Source organism: Phocoena phocoena, chromosome 17 (genome assembly GCF_963924675.1).
Source record: "Phocoena phocoena chromosome 17, mPhoPho1.1, whole genome shotgun sequence".
Lineage (NCBI taxonomy): Eukaryota > Metazoa > Chordata > Mammalia > Artiodactyla > Phocoenidae > Phocoena > Phocoena phocoena.
In genome coordinates, this window is record NC_089235.1 from 12,960,626 (window position 1) to 12,983,969 (window position 23,344).

The following is a 23,344-nucleotide window of genomic DNA, read 5'->3' on the forward strand; positions in this document are numbered from 1 at the left end:
GTAGAATTTGGATGTTCTAGAGGATGAATATTTTAGAGGGTAAGGAGAGGAAGCTTTTCAGATGGAGAGTAGTAGAATGAAGAAGGACTTGGAGGGCAGACTTTAGTTGTGTATGCATGAGACATATTAGCTTTACCAGCCTGACTGAGTTACAGTAGATGGTTTTTTTTTGAGAGTAGTAAGATATAATGATGTAGGTAGATAGAATAGGATAGATTAGAAGGCAGTGGATTTTTAACTAGATATGTATGATAGTTGTGAACCATTATATCTGCTTGAGCAGCTTGTGAGGAGCTTGATAAATTTGCTTTTGGATAGTTAGTTCTTCATGTTAGACACTGTTATTGTCTTAAATTACTGCTATAGATTTTAAAAAAATATTTATTTATTTATTTGGCTGAGCTGGGTCTTAGTTGCAGCATGCGGGATCTTCATTGTGGCATGCTAACTCTTAGTTGTGGCATGTGGGATCTAGTTCCCTGACCAGGGATTGAACCCGGGGCCCCTGCACTGGGAGCGCAGAGTCTTAGCCACTGGACCAGCAGGGAAGTCCCAGATTTTTGACTGATCTCCTTGCACTGATTTTCATTGCATTCTCCATGCTACTTTCCAGAATGATCCTGTTCTTACCGATTTAAATACTTCAGTGTCTCCTCACTGCCTTCAGGATAAAAATCCAAATTCCTTAGCTGTGACACATGAAGTCTTTCATGTTCCAGCCTGCCTCCCTGGCCTTGTGCCTCATTATCCTCTCCCCTTCCCTACTGCTACTTATTGGGTGGAGTTTTCCTCTGATAGCTACTATTTTCACTTGTGGGTTTTACATTACTTTATAGATACAAGATTTTAAAAAAGAATGGCAGTGGGAGATATAAGAAGAAATTGCCTTTATGAAGCACAAATCTTTAAATTCAAAGGGATGTGAAGGAGTTTTTGGTGTTGGATTGTTAAGAATATGGTTGTGGTAGAGGAACAGTCATTTCTTAATATGACAAAGACAATTTTTGGTTGACATCTGAGAAGGCGGGAGTGGAGAGGAAAGCAAGGTTAAAAGAAAATTCCATAGGACATGGGGAGGTGGCTGCAGTAGCTTCCTTGACCCCTGGAATATGTACCGTTTACAAGTCCCATTCTTTCTGGATTTCTTGTGGTTTCCAGACTTTTGGTTTGCATGGATATTTAAATTAAAAAGTAATCAAATCTTAAAATTTTGCCAAGAAGAGCCACTAAAACATAACTACCATCTTCTTTCTAGTTTTTAGAATAAAAGACACTTGACCATCTAACAATACACAAAGAAGTCAGGAGAAGTTTTTAAACTGAATCAGTAAATTTATATTTCTAGCCCAGACCTCTCTCCTGAACCTCCAGGTCTTCTAGTTGGTTGCCTATTTGACATTTTCACTTAGAAATCTAGTGGGTATCTTGTGTGGAACATGTCTAAAAGGGAACTGCAAATTTCCAGTTTTCCCACTCCCATTCCCTAGAAGCGTGTAATATCTGTAGCTTATTCTTTTTACTTTTTTATTTTTTGGTCATAGCACTTACCACCTTCTAACATACCATATAATTACTCTTCATTATGTTTATTATTTCTTGTCAATTTCACCTGCTGGAATTTTTTTTTTTTTTGGGCACCTGCTGGAATTTAATCTTCAGGAAGGCCAAGATCTTTTGTTTTGTTCACTGATGAGTCCCAGATGTATTAAACAGTTTAGACATATTAGGCACTCAATATTTACTAAATGAATGAGTGAATGATTAAAATTCAGCTTTTTGAAAAACTCACTGTATTGTCCTTATTGTTAATTTTTTTCATTTTATTGAAAAGTACAAACATTATCCTGGACCCATGTTGGGAGTGGGGAATTGCCTAATGAAGGAGTAAGGATGCAGTATCTTTGTATTCCCAGAATTGGAACTCTGAATGTGTTTTTTTTGGTACATGTATAAATCTACAAAATGGCTAGGTTTACAGGGTACTTTGGTATATAGGGATCAAACTGACGCAGATTTAACGAAACCTTATTAATTAGTTTTATTAATTACTTTGTTCCTGTAATGTTTTGAATGTATCTCTATTGTAGTACATTATATTGTAGTTATTTGTTTCCATGTTTGTTTCTTCAACTGAATTTTAAATCTCTTAAGTATAGGGAACATATGTTTATGGTTGTCTCCCTACTACCTATAAAAGTAACTGGAAGGTATTAGATGGTCAATAATTGCTTGTTTTATGAATAAATAAAAGACATGAAATTAGGTTAATAAGTATTGATTGATTTAATCCTCATAACCTAGTGATGTAGGTGCCATTATTCCTGTTCTACAAAGAAACGGAGGCAGAGAAGTTAAGTAACTTATCCAGATTATATGACTACTAAGGACCAGTACCAGAAAGTTGGTGGTTGTGTATATTTTTTTACAAATCCCTTGTGTTTGTTTTACAGTGTTCAAAGAGATTTTACATTTCTTTATCCTCCTTGATCCTATACCAGCTTTGGTAAGGCAGAGCAGATACCATTCTCATTTTACAGAAGAAGAAAGTCTGGGTCAGGGAGGTTAAGTGACTTGCTCAGTGTTGCACAACTGAGAAATGCTGGGGCTGGTCCTAGAGCCCAGGTCTTTGGATTCCTAGTCTGATGCTCTGTCCGCCACAGTGTGTTACCTAAATGCTTAATGAGCAAGAATGGAGAGGCACATAGAGAAATAATGTTTGTAGTTTATGTCTTCTGGCATTTAAATAGATATCCACTAATATAATTATAGGGAAATTAGAAAATTCTTTTTTTTTCTAATTACTTCTGGTATAGTCTCTATACATTTGTAGTTTCTATTTTCATCTCCATTTCATTCTGTTGGTCTGTATAATGTAATAATTTAGAATATAGAATGTAAAGACATTTATTTTATAAAGGCAATTAGGTAATATTTTTTTTTAATATGTACATACACAGAAAAATTTTCTATCCACGAGTGAAACAGATCCATCTTCTCTGGGAGTTTCTCTTCCTATTGGTGAGAGGTTATCTGCCAAGGTAGGTGGATAGGAGTAGTAATTGTTGGTAGCAGTTTTATGAGGCATCAAAATCATGAAAGAACATACTCTTGATTTAAATGCAAACAAGATTACATCATATCCCGTACTTGATTTTTTCAAAATCTGTGGAGTCTCCAGTGCTGTTGAAACAAGGTTTTTTGAATGTTACATTTGTAGCCATGTAATATGATATATTTCTTTAATATAATGATTAATTGAATATTCAGAATTCGGTTTTTTTTCAGCATTGTTTTCTAAGCTATAAAGTTCATGCTATATGACACAATTATCAGTGAGAGGAGCGGATGAGAGAGTATACTGAGCTTTTATGTAGGTGACATCTGGGGCTATTTGAATGTGTGTTCCCATCACAAGTACATGTACTTAATCTGAACAGGGCATAGTGATTAAGCACTGTACACCTCTTGTAGAGACTCAGAATTCCCAAGCTAGATCACAGTCATGACACAGTATGTAAGATAAATGGACAGTTAAGTTTCAAAAGACAGCCTTGCTCTTTTAATACTTTTTTTTTTAGATTGTTTCAATGATGTTGAAGGTATTAGGGCTTAAGAACATTTACTAATGCAACATGTTTGTATTTCAACAGAACATTTACGTTACAATATTTTACCTTTTTATGTTTAAAATATAACCAGGATCTTTCCTTAAACTTGGGAAAAAAATGGTTAGAAGCAGGTCTTTCAGAAGTGGGGTGGGGGACTGAAGGCAAGAGATGTCCCTGAGAAGGAAAGTAGGACAGTAACCTGGTCAGATCTTGGAAACATGCTAATGATAGACCTCCTGGCAAACGCATTCATATACTTACTACTGGGAGAGATTTATTTACGAATGCTTTTGGAAGAGTGCACCTGGATTGTCTAGGATTGATGTTGGTAAACCTAGAATTCAGGGACTTACAGGGCATGGCTCCTAGGAAGGTATCATCTAAGCCAAGTAACAACTGGCATATAAAATGGAGGTATTTCATAATCAAAGCCACTCCCTTAGTATTAGAGACCTCATGTGCTAATCTGGACTTAAGCATGTAGTAAATCTTATTTTAATGTGGCAAGAATGGACGTGGGGAATTGCATTGGTGGTCTCGGACCACTTCCTGCTTCTCCTGTGCCTTACAGCTACTTCTGTCCTTGAAAATATTAGTAAAGCTTGATTCTGGGTAAGATCTCTGATTTGTATGAGTCTGATTTGACATTAGGTACTTTTTCCTGATATTGAAGTTAACGTTGCCTTTTGGTTTTCTATTTGAAGGAAAGGTTGAAACTTGAACGCAACAAAGAATACAATCAATTTCTCAGGGATAAGGAAGAATCCACGGAAAAGTTCAGACAGGTAGGAAAGAGTACTGAGGTAGGTTTTGCTTTTAAAGTAAAGCTTTAACACCACAGGTTGAATATTTGTTCTTACTTGAAAATATTTTTATATTATTAGACATTTCACTTAGTTTTCATATAAATATTTAAAAAGTTAAGCCAGTTGAACCAAACACAGGACATTTAAATTTTGAATTTTGTAAATGGTTTTATCTCATATTGAAGAACTTACCCCACCTTTTTTTTTTTTTTGCGGTATTTGCGCCTCTCACTGTTGTGGCCTCTCGCATTGCGGAGCACAGGCTCCAGACGCGCAGGCTCAACGGCCATGGCTCACGGGGCTAGCTGCTCCGCGGCATGTGGGATCTTCCCGGACCAGGGCACGAACCCATGTCCCCTGCATCGGCAGGCGGACTCTTAACCACTGCGCCACCAGGGAAGCCCATACTTACCCTACTTTTTAACTTCATGGAGGAGATTTAATTTTAGAGATTGGTTTTAAGTGACGTTTGTTTATTTTTAAATGATTTTTTTATATTGACAATTTCTAGCAATGTGTGTCTGTGTATATATATATATATATTTTTTTTTTTTTTAACCCAAATTTAAGGGTGGTTGATGTTACTAGGGCCAAAAAAATTTACTACAGTCTATATTCTTTATGTTGAGAAGGAATTTAATGTGAAATATTTTGAAGCAATATTTAACTGCCAAAATATGCCTAATATCTCCCTGGCATAGTTTATCCTCTCTTTTTGTAGCCATCTATCCATATTACTGTTAACCTATTTATTTGGTATTTATTAAGTTTTATTAAAGGATAACACTTCCTTGAAGGTTTTTTCCCTAAAGATAAGATATTTCTTATGGGTGATTAAGCTTTAGAGTTGAGACAGTAAATAGATTAAGATCATTTGAGAGTTTAATTGCCTTTTAAGAAATAGCATCTCTTTAAGATCTTTTTCTTCTTTTTTTTTTTAATTGGCCAGCACAAGAATCAAAGAAGTAAAAAACCTATTAGTCAGGTTAAACCTGATTTATCTTCACAAATGCAGTCATCTTGGGAAAATTCAGAGGGTCCTAGGAGAGATGTCTTAACTCCTTCAGAGGCATACGAAGAGCTTCTAAACCAAAGACGACTAGAAGAGGACAGATACCGAAAACTAGATGATGAAATTGAATTAAGGAATAATAGAAGAGTCGTTAAAAAAACTAATGAAGAAGTGGGCATTTCCAATAAAAAACATCAGAGGTTTGTCAGCAAGACTGACATTCCAGATAGAAGATTTCACAGGTTTAATGAGGATCGTGCTTTTGATAAACAGTATTATAGACCAGGCCAAGATCCTGAAGTAAGTGAAGAAATGGACGAGAGGTTTAGATATGAAAGTGATTTTGATAGAAGACTTTTGAGAGTGTATACAAATGACAGGTATTTACAACTTCATTTTTATCTTCTTTATTTGCTTAATATTATTCTTGTTACTTTTTATCATTATGTTAAGGAGACACAGGTTCATTTGATTTACATGATGCTTCAGTTTTAAGTTACACCATAATTTTATGTGCCACTGTAGGAACAAAGAAAACAACCCAAGATGGGGAGAAAGGGGCCCCATTAAAAAGCTGGGACACTGAAAGGCTACAACCTTTATATAAACTTAAATGGGAAATAGACTTTCCCACAGAAAAAGACAGAAAAAAAACTTCCACTGTCAACCTTGGCACTGAGTGGAGGGAGTAAAAAGGAACTTCCCTGAGAATTTGAGCTGTAAGCCAGTACTGATTCAGGTTTTCAGTCTGAATTCATGCTGCCAGTACCGTACAAAACAGCGCTGAGGCGAGAATTCAGTTATCTCATATCCATAGTGCCCCTAGGTGACTGGCAGGAGAAAAATAACTTCTCCTTGCAATACGTGATTTACAGCCAGGTCCAAGGCTCTCCTGGTTTCAGATGTTAAAATGTGGGGGAAAAAAGACACCTTAAAACCGATGAAATACAGTTTATTCCTTTAATATTTCTATGCTCTAAGTACTTTTATCAGCTTTTTTCGCTTTTAAGTTACTTATTGAATGTTTATTTTAGTGATATGGCACTGTTTTTTGATCAGATTTTTAGATGCTTTTCAGTTCCTTTGCATGTTGTTTCTATGACACTATTTGTAATTTATTAATTGCTACAATGGGGTCTTATTAAGTCATTTGTCTTAATACTTAAAACTTGCTATATTTTAATCTAACTTTTGATTTGGAGATAAAAAATATGGTAGGATCTGATATTTTCATTGACTAGTTAACCTGTAGGGATTAAATGTAAATGTTGAGCAGTTCATGGGACCTGTTTCATTCATTAGTCCAAATAGATTATTTTTGTAGTATTTTAGACAATTTTCTGAGACATAATGCTACATGTTCATTATTCTAATTATTAAATAATCATACAAAGCCTTTGCAGTTCTTTGTCATCTACTCTTTATTCTTTAGTTATTATGTCCTGCTCATCCAATCTTTTTAATATTCACCCTGATTTAGGTAATTTGACTGAAGGATTAGAATTTTGTAATGCGCCTTATAGTTTATCTCTGTTTTCAATCTAATTGTACTTCAGAAAATGTTCCAAATTCTGTAACGTGTTATATTTGAAAATGTTTGTATCTGGAGGTAGTCAAAGGCTACCTGAACTCCAAGAAGTTTCAGTTAGGGAAATACAGATATTCTTGGACTCTTGGTACTGCCTTATTTGTACATGAGAACTTTTTTTTTCTTATGGTGTCAGTTTACCTTTAGAGTATAATGTAATGCATATCTTTTAAGTTTGGAATTTCAAAAAACTTATGATGGTTGTTGCTTTGTTTTTAATATATTTTAATCTATTATTTTTGTAATTACATCCTGTGATAATTTTATACATGAACTAACAAATCAATTTCAGCCTAGTTATTTGAGAACAGTCTTATTTTCTTATGTATCCCATGAACGAAATGAACTGTTTCTATATATAATCTTCCCCAAGTAGTAGTTTAAGAATAGATTAAATATGTAGATGAGTGAGAATAACATTTTAATGTTTTTACAATATTTCTTAAAAATGTAAATCATTATTATACATCTTGTTAATGTGTAAACTCTTACATCTCTAATTGTAAGGTTTTTCACATATGTCTCAGTGGCAGGTGAGGTTAAAATTGGATTTCTATATTTCAGATTTGGAGATTTCTAAAAGAAAAGATTTCACATTGAACATTAATTAGATTTATTTATCAGGCAGAATGGTTACTAGGAAAAATGACTCTACTTGTTAGTGAAATTTTTGAGACTAAAGAAATGTGTAACTTCATTTGATCTCTTGATTTAACTATTTATTCTTAAAACAGTTGTTTCTTGGTATCCAAGGGGGATCGATTCCAGGATCCCTCATGGATATCAAAATCTTTGGATGCTCAAGTCCCTTATGTAAACTGGTGTAGTGTTTGTGTATCATCTATGCACATCCTCCCTTACGCTTTAAATCATCTCTAGTTTACTTATAATATCTAATATAAATGCTATATAAATAGTTATAAGTGCTATATATTGATAAGTAGTTACCTGTGTGCGGGAAATTCAAGTTTTGCCTTTTGGAGCTTTCTGGAATTTTTTCCCCCCAAATATTTTCTATCCAAGATTGGTTGACTCCACGGATGCAGAACCTACAGATATGGAGGGCTGACTATATACTGAGAAGTACAAAATTTTTCTTCATTCTTCTAAATTTCCTGTGTTCTCTTTTTTCCTAATAGTCAACATGCGATAAATTCTAGTTTTGATTTTTAGTAATTTTTGATTTTTAGGTTTTTGGTCTCAGTTCTTTTCTAATTACCCTATAAACTTTTCCATATATCATTATGTATTTATTAATGAAATATTTTCCCCACTTTTGGAAGGATAAAGCCCAGGAATGATTTTACTTTCCTAAACTAATCATTAATCACTGGCAAGTGTTTTAAAATAGTTAACAGAATGGTTAGCACTTAGCTCAACAGTTGCATTCTGTGTGTGTGTGTGTGTGTGCGCGTGCGTGCGCACACGTGCCTGTGTGTATTGTTTGATACATATTTACCAATTTAAGTAAATTTATAATGTTTTAGGAGCTTTCTAAAGTTGAATATAATAGTGTATCTTATAATACTTCGAAATTTATATGCTTTTAAAAAAGATAGTCATCCTAGTCTTTATTATTTAACTTGAGCTGTAGAAGTTAATATATTACCTTATTATGTGTTACTTTATAACCGATGTTAATGAGTAAAAGAAATTTTTAGCCTTAAAGAATGCTGTTTTTTAAATTTTTTATGTGATTAATGCAGTTAGCACTTCCAGTCTGTTTTACTCTTGATATTTGTTAGTTTGTACTCTTGCTAGTTATGTAACAAAATTCTGAAATTCCACTCCATCTGAAATTAGAATCTGAGATAGAATTAGAATCTGACTCAATAGATTGAGTGCTCGCTTACTTAGTGTAGGACATTCTAAGAAGTGTGCATGCTTAATATGTAAGGTATAAATGAGGAGAAATAGCTTATTAGAACATGAGTTATTTAACTTGATATTACTTTATTTCTTGTAGTAGTTACTTTTCATTTATACTTGGAAGGACCATTTTTATATTAATTATTTTCCCCACTTTAAAGATGGGGTCAATATTAGAAAAACACTGTTATTGAATTAAGGTAATATAAAAATTGGGAAAGAACAGAAAACGATGAGAAAAATGGTGACCAACATTTAAAAAAATTAATTTATTTATTTAGGCTGTGTTGGGTCTTCGTTTCTGTGCGTGGGCTTTCTCTAGTTGTGGCAAGCGGGGGGCCACTCTTCACTGCGGTGCACGGGCCTCTCACTGTCGTGGCCTCTCTTGTTGTGAAGCACAAGCTCTAGACACACAGGCTCAGTAGTTGTGGCTCATGGGCCTAGTTGCTCTGCGGCATGTGGGATCCTCCCAGACCAGGGCTCGAACCCGTGTCCCCTGCATTGGCAGGCAGATTCTCAACCACTGCGCCACCAGGGAAGCCCTGTGACGAACATTTAATAGCTCAGTAGTTTTCTTTTAATTTCTATAGTTGAGAGTACCCCTAATAGCAGAATTCATTCACATTAGAGAAATTTTTACTATGAAACCAGGTGATATAACCATTATGAATTGGATGATTTCTTTTAAGTAAGGAGGAATTTGATTCTTTCTCCCTGTAAGTTGTGTCAGGACCAACAGATGGTAAATATTTTATTTTTATAATATGTCATTTTTGATAGCATAAACATTGTAAATTTACTTCTGAAGTAGTTATTTTGATTATGTGGTTTATTAATGAAAAAGATACATTATTATCATTTAGGAGTTGTTCATTCACATTTAAATTAGCTGAAAATACCTGTGGTTTTAAACAACTTGCTTTTCTTCTGTAAGAGTAATTTTTTTAAAGATAAACTTGTGTTAATTCTAAAAATTAATTAATTTAAAAATTTTTGGCTGTGTTGGGTCTTCGTTGCTGCGCGCGGGCTTTCTCTAGTTGCAGTGAGTGGGGGCTCCTCTTTGTTGCGGTGCACAGGCTTCTTATTGTGGTGGCTTCCTTTGTTGCAGAGCACGGGCCCTAGGCGCACGGGCTTCAGTAGTTGTGGCACGTGAGCTCAGTAGTTGTGGCTCGCGGACTCTAGAGCGCAGGCTCAGTAGTTGTGGCGCACGGGCCTAGTTACTCCACTACATGTGGGATCTTCCTGGACCAGGGCTCGAACCCGTGTCCCCTGCATTGGCAGGCGGATGCTTAACCACTGCGCCGCCAGGGAAGTCACTCGTGTTGATTTTTAGAGTAAACTTGGCTTCTAGCCTATATCTGGTTTCTTTGGGCATTGAGATTTGAACCTAGTTAACTAGAATTACTGACCCGTTTCTTCAAGGAAGTAGAAAAAGCTTTTTCCGTTTAACATAGCTTTACCTTTTTTTTTGTTGGTAGGATGGTGAAACTATTTTACAATTATTTTATTCCCTCAGTCAAATCTGATTTGCTATGTGAAAGGAAATAAATTCTTCCTTTTATGAGGTCTGTCCATTTCTGAAAAAACTTTCCTAGCATGTGCCAAAATTCTGGACTCCCTGAAGGAAAGCAGATGTTCAGCATAAACTCTGTTGCTTGTACCAACAGTTTAGGCACAGTGGGTCACTCTTACCAGTTCTGAGAATGGTGGACTCCTCCCAAAATCTATGTTCTCAGGTGCCAGCTAAGGGCCAGTCTTGCAAACAGGGCTTTCTAAGGGTAAGCAATCTCAGGCATGCTCTGTTTACTCTTTTCTACACATGTGTATTTATATAGATGCAGTATAAATAAATCTGGTTGCCTGGCATTGTTAATTACAAATTTGAATTTAAGTTTATATTTACCTGTTCTTTAAGTGGTAGAAATAAGGAATGATACTAAACTGATGTGTCAGTTTAAAGGAGAGATTTGAGCACTTAGGCTTTAGATATAAAATCAGCTGTGTTTTGATAAATTGAAATAAGTTTGAAATTCTTTTTTGAAAGGGATTGGGGAGGATTCTGTTTTAGATATGGATAAAAAATGGAACCAGTCTGTCATGCCACAGGTCATACATTATTAAGGTTACAGTTCTGGGTAGTCTTTTCTCCACAGGTGATATTGACAATATATGATAGAAATAAAGAGGATTTTATATGCTGGCTCTGTGGGGAGTGATAAGTTCCTTTTCTTCTAAAAATTGCTGTTTTTCTTAACGTGATAATTTAATTCACCTGAAATATTGAACAATACTGTAACAACCATATTTCTTACCAGTGGTCCTCATGAGAGACAATATAGTTTGTTAACTCAAGAGCCATGCAAAGAAATATGACTTATGAAATGCTGATTTTCATGGGTGCTGATAAATGTTGGTGTGAAAAGTCATGTTCGTTTCTCTGGTATGAGAAATTAAATTTTCCATGTTTGCCAAGTGGAAAAAAGATTAATTGAAAAACATTTAAAAGTTATTTTCTGAGAAGCATTCTTAAGAAAATAAAATAAAGTTTAATCTTTCTTTTTGTTGTTCATGACCTTGTGAATAAAGTGAACTAACTTTCTACCCATGTTTATAATGTTCTGTATTCACCTATTGCTACTATTTAGTATTTCATGTGATTTACAGTGTTAGCAAATGTTGTGGCTTGCTACATTTGATTTAATTTAATGGTAAGACTGCTGCTGTACTTTTAAGTTAAAAAGGTTTGTATATTCAGTGAAATAATTCCCAGAATCTATGAATTTTGATTAAAAAGTGATCTCATTTTGAAATTTGACTATTATCTTCATGAGGGCTAGGACCATGTCCACATACCCAGTACCTAGATTAGTACTTGGCATGTAGTTGGTGCTCAGTAAATATTCTTTGAATAAGTGAATAATAAAAAAGTCTTATTAGTATTTGCATAGCTTTGATATTAAAAATTTCTAGAAGTTATACTGAAATAGTTTATAATAACCTCCCTTTGATTTAAAGACTATTGAATCTAAACTCTTAATGTCTCTTATTAACCAGCAGATCATACTTGAGTCAAATGTCAATTGAATTAATTTTAGAATATATTTACAGTAAAACTTCATTGTAACACTTTGTTCCCTTTAATATTTCCAACATCAAATGTAAAAACACCAAAGAGATAAGAAAAGTCCACTGTATGTGGAACAAGCTCTGTAAGCTAATGTGTTTTTAAGGATGTACGGGAACAGACGAGGGAATGTGCCTCCTATGGAGTATGGTGGTGATGTCACAGAACAGTCAAATATACGGATTTCATCTGCTGGAAATCAAAGGTATTGTATGTAATATAAATTCTGCCCTTCAGTCGTACTGTAAAACAGCAACTGCTAAAACTGGCTTGCTGGAAAACTAGAAAGTTATAGTATGTTAACAGCCTCTCTTATTAGTGAGAAAGGAATTAGGGAGAAAGGGGGAGGGGAGAATTGTGTTACATGAAACTTAATGGTACTTTACAGCATTCTTTTGAAGAGCAAGTTTTGATTATAAAGTGTGCCAAGGTGTTCTGAGTCCCTATCATTATAAAGTATATATATTTGTTTGAACTAATGAAAGGAGAAATAAGTGTATAATTTAATGGACTAAAAATCAATTTAAAATATCTTGGAGTTATAGAGATGACGTAACTTGAAATAAATTGAAAATGTTCTTTTCAAAACTCTGTTTTTGATTTTCAACATATTGAGTAGATAACTTTTATGCTTACTTTGTAAAATTAGTACGCATACATAATTGTGTCATGTTGAAAAAAAGGAAATTATATGCATTTTATATTCATGTTCTCTTTCTGTAGTTTTTATCATTTTGGTGGTGCCTTGTGTTGTATGTAAGGATAAATGGTTCCGAATTTATAGTGCATAATGAAGATAATATTGTCATGTGTCAGGAAAGGTGTCTATTTTCTTTGAAGAAAAGTAACACATAAAAATGCTTGAGATATAGAATTTGCTATTTGAGTCTAATTAATTAAATTTTCTTTGAGAGAGTTGTCTTTTTTTTTTTCCTTGTTTCTTTCAAGGAAGGAGTTTTTTAGAGATGATCTTCTTTTCAAAGTGCGGGTACAGATATCATCCTTTTTTAGGATTTATTTATGTGTACTTATATTCATTTTCCTTACTTGGGTAACTGTTCTTATGAAAAAGGGTTTTATTGGGAATCTATAGAGTTAGTGAAGCTGGCTGAAGAAAAAGGTCACATATTTATAGAGCCTGAATGCATTGGGTTCCCACTGTATAAAGAGATAAAATGCCATGATTTTACATTAACTTTAAAAACATATAACTATTATATATCCATAGTACTTTGAAAGGCCAATAACTCATACCTGCATTTCACTCTAAATTTTTGTTTCCTGAAAATTATTTGGGTTTTAATTCCTTTTCTTTTTTGTTTTTAGCGCTCGAGACAATGAACCATCCAAACCTACTAATCGAGAGATGTGTAGTCCTTTTGCGGGGATGCTCTTTGGTATGTACAAAAACCTCCAGTTGATTAGACTTTTGTGGAGTGTTTTATAAAAGGTCTTCGTGAGAACTCAGTGTTGTAATTAATACCACTCTTACTAATAATAGAAAACATTTCTCTAGTGCTTACTTTGTGATAGGCACTATGCTAAACATTTAGCATATTATATAGCTATTATAATTATTTAGTGTATTATATAGCTCTGTGTATAATTTTAAAGCTAAATAACTTGTGATGAACTTTCTATTGATGATAAATAAATATTAATTTCAGTAAAATCTTTTAGATTCATATTTCACTTTGTCATAGTGTTGGCTATTTTTAAAAAAAAATTAATTAATTTATTTATTTTTGGCTGTGTTGGGTCTTCGTTTCTGTGCGAGGGCTTTCTCCAGTTGCGGCGAGTGGGGGCCACTCTTCATTGTGGTGCACGGGCCTCTCACTGTCGCGGCCTCTCCCGTTGGCAGAGCACAGGCTCCAGACACGCAGGCTCAGTAGCTGTGGCCCACGGGCTTAGTTGCTCCATGGCATGTGGGATCTTCCCAGACCAGGGCTTGAACCCATGTCCCCTGCATTGGCAGGCAGACTCCCAACCACTGCGCCACCAGGGAAGCCCTTGGCTATTTCTTATATTCTATTTTATATGTGATAATTTCTTTCTTCATTTTTTTTCTTCTTTAGCTAGCACAAAACTGCCTTACATTTTAGTTCAGTTCCCCTGAACTAAACCTTTTTATCCTTTGATAAACATCCTTTCCCATGTTCTTTCCATGTAGTTTCTGAGAAAGTGTTTTGTTCAAATAATGATTATAATCCAGATTTTCTATTTATTTTGTCAGAAATGAAGGTCATTGCTTAAGATAAGCATGTTGATTTGCTATATTAACTTGTCACATTTAATTTGAGAAACAGTGTGAAGAGAGCATACTTCCTGTATATAACTTTAAGTAGAAAAGTGGTCTCTTCTTTGTGTAAAACTATCAGAAAAAATTGCCCAAAATTTTGTTTCACTGAAGTATATGAAGAAATTAGATAATAGTTTAGATTCATTCAACCTAAAAGCAGTCAGGAATTTAAATTTTGGCTTAGAGATGTATAATTGCATGATATTCTCAGACTTTTGTTTCCTTGAAATGGCTATTATGAGAAAAATGGCATAACACCTAGAGTTTTATTCTAGTGTAATGTCTTTAAGTGAGAATTGACCAATTTAGCCTATCAATAAGTCAGAGTAAGGGCTTGCTTCTTATGATGTATTTTGTTAAACATGGTAAAAATTGGAGAAATAGCTTTCTGTGTTGAGAACCTAGTGACAAATAATTTTATCAATAAATGGATTACCCTGATATTTTAAAGATGAATGGCATGAATTTATCATTAATGCAATCAGGAATTATAGATTAATGTTTGATAATAGAGTCATGTTTGGAATAGACTATTAAACTCTTTTAATTCAGTGATTTATCTCACGGTTGTATCTTTTTCCCCCAGCCTAAATTTGTGTGTCCCCTTAGGGAGCTTACTCTCTCCAGAGGCAGCACATTCCAACTTCACGTGGCTCTGATTGTTGCAGTATTCTCATTTCAATTGAACTGAAATTTGTCTTCCTATAATTTTGCCCCAAGGGCCTTGTTTGGAGCCTTTTTGCTTTATTTAAAGAATTAGGACAGCTGACTGCTGAGAGCAAAAATAACATATTATGGGGTTTCTAACAGAATCATGGGTCATTTAGAAGTATGTTTTAACATTTCCAAATACTTGAGGATTTTCCTGCTTTTTGACATAGGCTGCTTGTTTAATTCCCTTATGGTCTGAGAAAATAATTTGTAAATTTCAATTATTTCAAATTTGAATTTTTTAAATGAAACTTTAAAAAGTGACTCAGAATATAGTCTTTCTTGGTAAATGTTTAATGTGTACTTGAAAGAGTGCGCATTGTGTGGTTGTTGAGTGTAGTGGTTTATAAATGTCAGTTAAGCTGATTGGTTGATAGTGATGTTCATGTCTTGTACATATTTAATGACTTTTAACTGTTCTTCTACCAGTTGTTTAGAGAGAAGTGTTAAATTCTCTGACTGTGGGGCCTGGAGAGATTTTCTCAGTGTTCCTGCACCTTCCTCAGTTTTTAGCAAGACCTGCCAGCCCCTGACAGAAGAGGGTGTCTCTCTTGCCACACTTTTCCTTCCTCAGCAGTAGATTGCTGTAGCAAAGCTGGCCCTGTGCATTTGGTTCTCAGAAATGAGTATCAGTGTTCCTGCCCCTCCTCAGAGTGGTAGCCAAACTCTCCTTTATGCCTGTGGAGGATCTTTTTTTTTTATAAATTTATTTATTTATTTTTTGGCTGTGTTGGGTCTTTGTTGCTGCGCACAGGCTTTCTCTAGTTGCAGCGAGTGGGGGCTACTCTTTGTTGTGGTGTGCTGGTTTCTCATTGCAGTGGCTTCTCTTGTTGCGGAGCATGGGCTCTAGGCACTCAGGCTTCAGTAGTTGTGGCACATGGGCTTCAGTAGTTGTGGCTCACGGGCTCTAGAGCGCAGGCTCAGTAGTTGTGGCGCACGGGCTTAGTTGCTCCTCAGCATGTGGGATCTTCCCAGGCCAGGGCTCAAACCCGTGTCCCTTGCTTTGGCAGGCGGATTCTTAACCACTGCACCACCAGGGAAGCCCTGTGGAGGATCTTATATGTGAGAATTTCCTGCTCTTCCCCTAACAGTAGCAGACCTTTGTATGAGTGCAGAATGCTGGGTCCAAGGTTTTCTGCCCTTCAACCAGTAGATTACTTTATATGAGAGAAGAGTCTGGAATGTGGGCGTTGTTTTCTGTTGGTTTGTTTGTTTGTTTGTTTTGCCTCAGAATGGTGTCTTTTAGGTGTCTTGTGTTGCCCCATCTTCGGTCTCATAAACATCTGGTAGGGGCAGCAAGTGAGTGCAGATTCCCCTTCTGCATTGCTATTCCAATCCACAGAAAGTCTTTAAGAATTCATTAGCGTTTCAGTTATTTTCTTTTTACCTACTTCTAAGGTAGCTGCCTATTTCTCTTTACTCTGGTAAAGGTAAAACCCTTGGATTGTCCCATCTTTCTGTGGATTGGTTTTTATACCCTTTGGAATTTAGTTTACATGGTTGCTTGTAACCTCAGCTCTCTGATGGGCTTTTTAAAAGTTTTTATTTTGTAGATGATTGAGCTTTTTTCCATTGTGGGGTATGAGCAATGTTCTCTTGCGGCTTTCTAGTTTCTAAGCAGAAGTAGGACTCCCCATTTAGTTCTTTAAAATAGTTTCCATTTCCTCCTCATTATATTACTATTTTCATTTAAATATTTGGGCATAGTTAGGATAGATGTTTTAACATCTTTGTTGTTACGTCATCTGTGTTGTTTATGTGATTTTTCTTTCAATTGATTAACTTTTCTAATCACTGTATTGGGTTTCTATTGCTGCATCACAGATTAGCACAAATTTAGTGACTCAAAACGTCACACATTATCTGAATTTCTGTGGGTCATGAATTTTGTTGGGTCCTTTGCTCAGGATCTCATAAGGCTATAGTCAGGGTGTCAGCCAGGCTGTTTTTCATCTGGAGGCTTATGAGGGAAGAAGCCCCTTCATATTTTTCACTAAATTCATTTCCTTGTGGCTGTATAACTAAGGGCCCTGGTTTCTTACTGGATCTGCTGGAGACTGCCCTCAGTTCCTGGAGGCCATCTGCTGTTTCTTGCCACATGGGCTTCTTCACCAAGGCTGCTTATTCTATCATGCCAGCAAGGAGAATCTCTAAACTCAGTGAGGGCTTTTATCTGATTATCTCAGACCCACCCAAGATAATCTCCCTTTCGATTAATTCGAAATTGATTTGGGCCTTAATTACATACATTTGCAGATTTCTTTCACCTTTGCCATAGTCATTGGCTAGATGCAAGTCATAGGTCCTGCCCACACTCGGGGAAGGTTTATACAGGGAGTCAGCGCTAGACGGCAGGGAACATAGGATCTGTCTTAGAATTTTGCCTACCACAGTCATGTTTTTCTGTTACTTAAGGACCAGTCTTTCAGAGGCCTTATTTTAAATTTAAACTTAGCTGGGACATCTAGAGTAGCCTTCACTCTAGGAAGATTGTTCAGCCTTCCTGCTACAGAGTGACCTTTCTCGGGCTCTTCCCTGAATACCCTTAGAGGATCACCGAGAACTCCAGACTAGCTGGCTGGAGCTTAAATTTCTCTCCACTTTGTTTGAGGAGGTCTGAGAATTCAGTTTGTGTGTCCTCCGTAATTTTTTGCCCAGCCTAATGGAATTTCACTCTGCATACACAGACTAGTACACAGTAAAGTCTGAAGGAATGCCTTTACAGATTTCTAAAGCCATTTTTACGCTTCCTTTTGAATCTTTGCCCTAAACTTCTAGTCATTTTAGCTTTCCTGAATTTTGATCTTTTTTTTTTTTTTTTTTTATTGCGGTACGCGGGCCTCTCATTATTGTGGCCTCTCCCGTTGCGGAGCACAGGCTCCGGATGCACAGGGTCAGCGACCATGCCTCACGGGCCCAGCCGCTTCGCGGCATGTGGGATCTTCCCAGACCGGAGCATGAACCCGTGTCCCCTGTATCGGCAGGTGGACTCTCAACCACTGCACCACCAGGGAAGCCCCTGAATTTTGGTCTTTATCTGCTCAATTTAACATAGTATCCCAGCTTTGTTTGGATTTTTCCCTCCCTGTATCCATGGAGATTGCATGCAGGCAGAAACGGGTGCCTGAAGGGCTCACCTCATTTATTTAACTTCTCTCAGGTATTACAGTTGTGTGCTACCTGTTGTCCAGTGTCCAGTGTCAGAAAAACAGTTATTTCATATATTTTGCCTAATTTTATTATTATTTTTTTAATGGAGGGAGGCTGAGTTTTGTGTTTGTTAACTCCATCATGATCAGAAGCAGAATGGATGTATCTACTTTGATTGTAAAACATTATTATTAACCTTAATGTAATTTATGTTACCCTTTGGGAGCTTCACTGTTGCTGACATCTGTCCTTAATGGGCAAATTCAGATGCTGTGTGTCCAACTGATGGTTGGGAGACTAATAATTAAGGTAGTAGAGAAATTTCTGGCTTGGTTGCATTTTTGATATCCCTGTGATTTTTGTAATGTTCCAGATTTTGCATATCTAGATTAAGAGGTTATTTTATGTGATTAACATGCAATAATAATTTTCTGTGGATCTAAGGTGCTTGCATGACTGGATTTTCATGTAAGTGATACCAGAACCAGAGGTTTTTTTCTGTAGAATTGAGGTAACTATTGAAGTTTTTTGAGCAATGTGTCATCATGATAAGTGTTGTATTTTAAGATAGTTAGTCTTACATAAGTGTGCTGGTTGTATTGGAGTAGGGAGGGGGGGAGGAGTTCCAGAGACTAGTTAAAAGGTTATTGCTGCAATTCAGGTAAAATATAGAGAGTTCCTATCCAAGGCTGATGGCCATGAGAATAGAGAAGAGGGTCCTCACATGAAGTAAATAAGAAAGCATGAGCCATAAAAGTTACAGTGGGGTTTTGAGGCTCGATTATTTGGCCAGTAACAGAAAACAAAGAAGGGCAATTGCTTTTGAGATGTTCATTTTGAACACACTTGTTAAAGTTAAGGGGCTTGTGGGAGGTGTTAGTAGAGATACCCTGATCTTTGGAAAATGGGGATAGGAGTTAGAATATTCTCTTATTTAGAAGTTTGGGAAGGATTAATGTGTCTTGGGTTTGACACATAGTAGTTATTCAAAAATTATGAAACTAGTTGAATAGGTAATGATACATATGATTTACCTTCTATATTTGCTGCATATGTAGTAATTATACTCTTTGATATAATTTAAAATGGAGATTAAAAAATTGACTTTCCAGTTACATGTGTTGCTTAAGAGTTAAGACTGCATTTTTTTCTTACCACTTTCTAGGAGGTGAAGATCGAGAACTTATTCAGAGAAGGAAAGAGAAATATAGACAAGAACTATTGGAACAAATGGCTGAACAACAGAAGAACAAGAGACGGTAATGAAAGGTTTGCATTTTAAAAAGATGTTTTGAATTTAAATGCATTTGTTTAAAATGACAGTGGTGACTATTACATGGTAAAATAAGGGGATATTTTTCCTAATACGATTCAGTATTTGTAAATCATTCTATTTCAGTCTCCACATTGTAAGTCAGCCAGGGTAATAAAACAGATACCATGTGGGTGTTCATTTTCTTTATCATAGGTAACAAAGGAGACTATGTGTTCATCCTATAACAGGCCTTGTACATACTTTCATTAATTTCTTCAATTTTAAGGTAGCATTTAATGCTATCTACATGCCCACTGTATTATCCCATATATAGTAGCAAATATAAAATAAAAGTATTTTGTCTTTTAACAATGAAATGGTAAGCACACGTATACATGCTGTATAAAAATAATCATAGATCCACAGATAATTTATATTGTATGCAAGTCTCAGAGTTTATAATCTTTCATGTAGAAATACCTGTGAAATACTAATTCCAGTTTAAAATTAGGGATAGATATCTTGGTTCTAAGATAATTTGAGACCTGTCATCTTTTATTTATTTATTTTTCTCTCTAAGAGGAAGCCAATATCTACTGTCTGATATTAGCCATCTTTAACATCATTTTCTTAAAAACTCTTATTGGAAAGTATTGTATTAATTTTTCATTTTTTTACCCTCCTTTTTGTGAACTGAAGATATACATGAACCTTAAAAAAAGTTTTTTATTTGTTTCACTAAGTAAAGATTTTGTTTTACTTCTCTAATTTATTCTGTGTGAATTCCTTAGACTTTGAAGTATCCCAGGCACTGGTTTAGAGATATTTATTCCAGGGCAGTTTACATGTGAATATTAGTTTACTTTGCACCAAATCGGAAAATTTAGTTTTCAGAATTATTTAAGACTTTATTGTCAGTTAAAGGAATGATTTGTTTTTGGAGATGTTATTGCATGGACTTTGTGTGTAAGGTTGTTTCAGTAATGATAGTGTTTATTATTATAACTTTTTAATATATAAAACTTTAATTTTGTTTAGAGAAAAAGATTTGGATCTCAGGGTTGCAGCTTCTGGAGCACAAGACCCTGAGAAATCGGTAAGGGTTCCTGCCGTCTTTTAATGTTTAATCTTTCATTCAAATAAGCCTCAAATGTAGTGGCAGGTGGAGATAGAACATATTGGGGAAAATGTATGAGTAGACCAGTTAGAACAGTAATAAACTAAATTCAGTTCTCATAAAACATTAAGTCCTAACTCTTACTTGTTTACTTCTCTAAGATAATTTTTCCTTTTTCATGTGTGCGTTTTTAAAGTTTCTTGTAAATTATTCCTTTCCACTTTATTTACATGCACTATTCCATGCACTGTTTTAGTTTAATTTACAATAGATGTTAATAATTTTTTTCATTGTATCATGACCATTTTTCTTATATTAGAGGAATTTCCAAAGGAACTGAAATCTTTAATTCTAGGCTCTAAGCATTTTAGTAGTTTTTACTTAATGTAAATCTAGAGGTAATAACCTTATTTTTACTTTAATTCTTCAATTTTCATAATTGGAATGAATTACACATATAATCGCAGTTGAGTAAGGAGAAGGTAATTTATTACTCTTCTCAAAGGATACTTTTCTTTAAGCTGGGTGTGTAGAATTTATTTGCTAAAGCAAGTTTTTGTTTCATCTTTAATGATTAAGAAACTTTAATTTCATTAAAAAGTTCATTCTTAAAAAGAATATAGCAACTTAAAATTACTCAGCTGTAGGCAACTTTTGTCTTACTTTTTCTTATGCTAAGTATATATCCTGTGGATTATTCATTTTAAAAAGTTTAATACTGCACCAGCATCACTCCCAGTGTGCTTTTTGACTGCTCATAGAGTAAAACTTTTAGATTAATCTGAGAAATCATTCCTGAGAAATTAAACATGCTGGGGAAAAAAGGATGAATTCCAAAACTGAATATATTTTCCTCTGTCAATAAATACCTTTGAAATAGTTTTGACAATCAGAAATTTCCTTTTCAAATCTTGAACTTTTTAGTGTAATATGGTGGCATGTTAAACTTTGCATTTATAGTTACCTTAGTGTTTGATGGACCTTCTTATTTATATTTAAATGAAACAACCTTTGGAGTGTCAAGTTGCTTTATAAGAATAAATAAATAAAAGTATTAGATATAATATGTAGACCATTACTTTTGGGTTTACTTTTGATGTACACATCGTAGAAAAGGACACGTAAATGATGTTTTGGAGCGAGAGTAAGCAAACTGTAGCCTGTGGCCAAATCCACTTGCTGCCTATTTTTGTAAAGTTTTATTGCAGCACTCCCTCGTTCATTTGCTTACATATTGTTTTGGTCTACTTTAGTAGTTGTGAAGAGACCACATGGCCTGCAAAGCCTGATATATTTACTAGCCGGCTCTTTACAGAAAACCTGTGCTCACACTGATCTAAAGAATACTTTGATGTTAGAATACTTTGATGGCAATTGGTAGTGAAGCAGCATAGTCTTGTAGTATAATAGAGGTTTTTTTTGTTTGTTTTTTTTTTTGCGGTACGCGGACCTCTCACTGTTGTGGCCTCTCCCGTTGCAGAGCACAGGCTCTGGACGCACAGGCTCAGTAGTTGTGGCTCACGGGCCTAGCCGCTCCGCGGCATGTGGGATCTTCCTGGACCGGGGCACGAACCCGTGTCCCCTGCATCGGCAGGCGGAGTCTCAACCACTGCGCCACCAGGGAAGCCCCCAGTATAATAGAGTTTATATTTAGAATTAATATCTGGCTCTAGTCTTTGCTTGATTATTTATGAATGGTGAGACCTTAGGTGATTTATGTACTTTCATGGAGTCTCAATTACCTCTTTTATAAAATAAGAATTGGATCTTTAAAATCTCTTAGTTATAGCTGTAAAATTCTGTTATTCTATGTCTAACTTAAGTGCCTGCTGGCAGTCTGGGATAGAGGGTCTTTGGAGATCCCTTCCACCTGTAAATTTATGATTACATGCAACAAACAATTTTTTTCTTTATTTTAGCCTGATAGACTAAAGCAGTTTAGTGTGACACCAAGATACTTCGAAGAGACGATACCACCTGAAAGACCCAGAGTAGCTTTCCAGACACCTCTCCCTCCTTTGTCTGCCCCATCTGTCCCACCCATCCCATCAGTTTACTCCATCCCATCTCAAAATGAAGATTTGCACAATGGACTCAGCAGCACCTTTGGTGAAATGGTGCCTCCCAGGTGCTTGTTTAAAATGTTTTGTGTTTGGGAATTAGGTAAGGTATCATTATATTGTATATTCAGAAGGATTTGCTGAAGCAGGTAATGTTATCCTTCAGAGATTTTTGTGCAGTTAAAGGCTTTTGTCAAATAATTTCTATTGAAATTTGTTTTCATTGTTGATCTTTTCTCAGTTATTATAAAAACAAGGGAAATCCTTATAACAGTCTTTTGCTGTTTAAAGATGCTTCAGTATTTTTAAAATGCATGACTAAGTATATTTATTATTTAGTTTTAGGTCGTATTTTGGAATATCTGTTTAACATATAAAACCTAGCCATTTTCAATTTTGTAATTTCCACTTGGCAAACATTGAATACTTTCTTCAGTTAATGTAGAAAAAGTTTCTAATGTGACTGTTTTATATATATTACTTTATTTTAGTTTCTGTTTCCTTCAACTCTTTCTCTGTGATTACTTACAGGCTATGCAACTCAAATACCTGAAATAAAGTGTTGAGATTATAAAACCTGTATTTAGGTATTAGGGTAAAGATTTGACTTCCATAGGTAAAAAGCATTCTGCTATACTGGACTAAACATAAAGAAAATCCTGTTAACATTGGTATTTTCTGGTCTATGCTTTCTTCTCTTAGTAGGATTTTCTCTTATTTTTACGTACTATTAATGTATTAATTG

At 35.2% G+C, this 23,344-nt stretch overlaps 1 protein-coding gene across 3 annotated transcripts in view; it reads left to right on the forward strand.

Annotated features, from left to right (window-relative positions):
- Positions 1-23,344, forward strand: part of CSPP1 (centrosome and spindle pole associated protein 1) — a 105,487-nt gene that overhangs the window by 12,542 nt on the left and 69,601 nt on the right. For 2 of the 3 annotated variants that reach the window (XM_065895016.1, XM_065895018.1), the window contains 8 exons: positions 2,958-3,038; positions 4,313-4,411; positions 5,364-5,806; positions 12,114-12,212; positions 13,334-13,404; positions 19,333-19,426; positions 20,461-20,518; positions 22,459-22,667. In XM_065895016.1, the coding sequence (XP_065751088.1) occupies positions 2,958-3,038; positions 4,313-4,411; positions 5,364-5,806; positions 12,114-12,212; positions 13,334-13,404; positions 19,333-19,426; positions 20,461-20,518; positions 22,459-22,667 (1,154 nt within the window). The remainder of the gene's footprint in view (positions 1-2,957; positions 3,039-4,312; positions 4,412-5,363; positions 5,807-12,113; positions 12,213-13,333; positions 13,405-19,332; positions 19,427-20,460; positions 20,519-22,458; positions 22,668-23,344) is intronic. The other variant, XM_065895019.1, reaches the window with a different exon arrangement.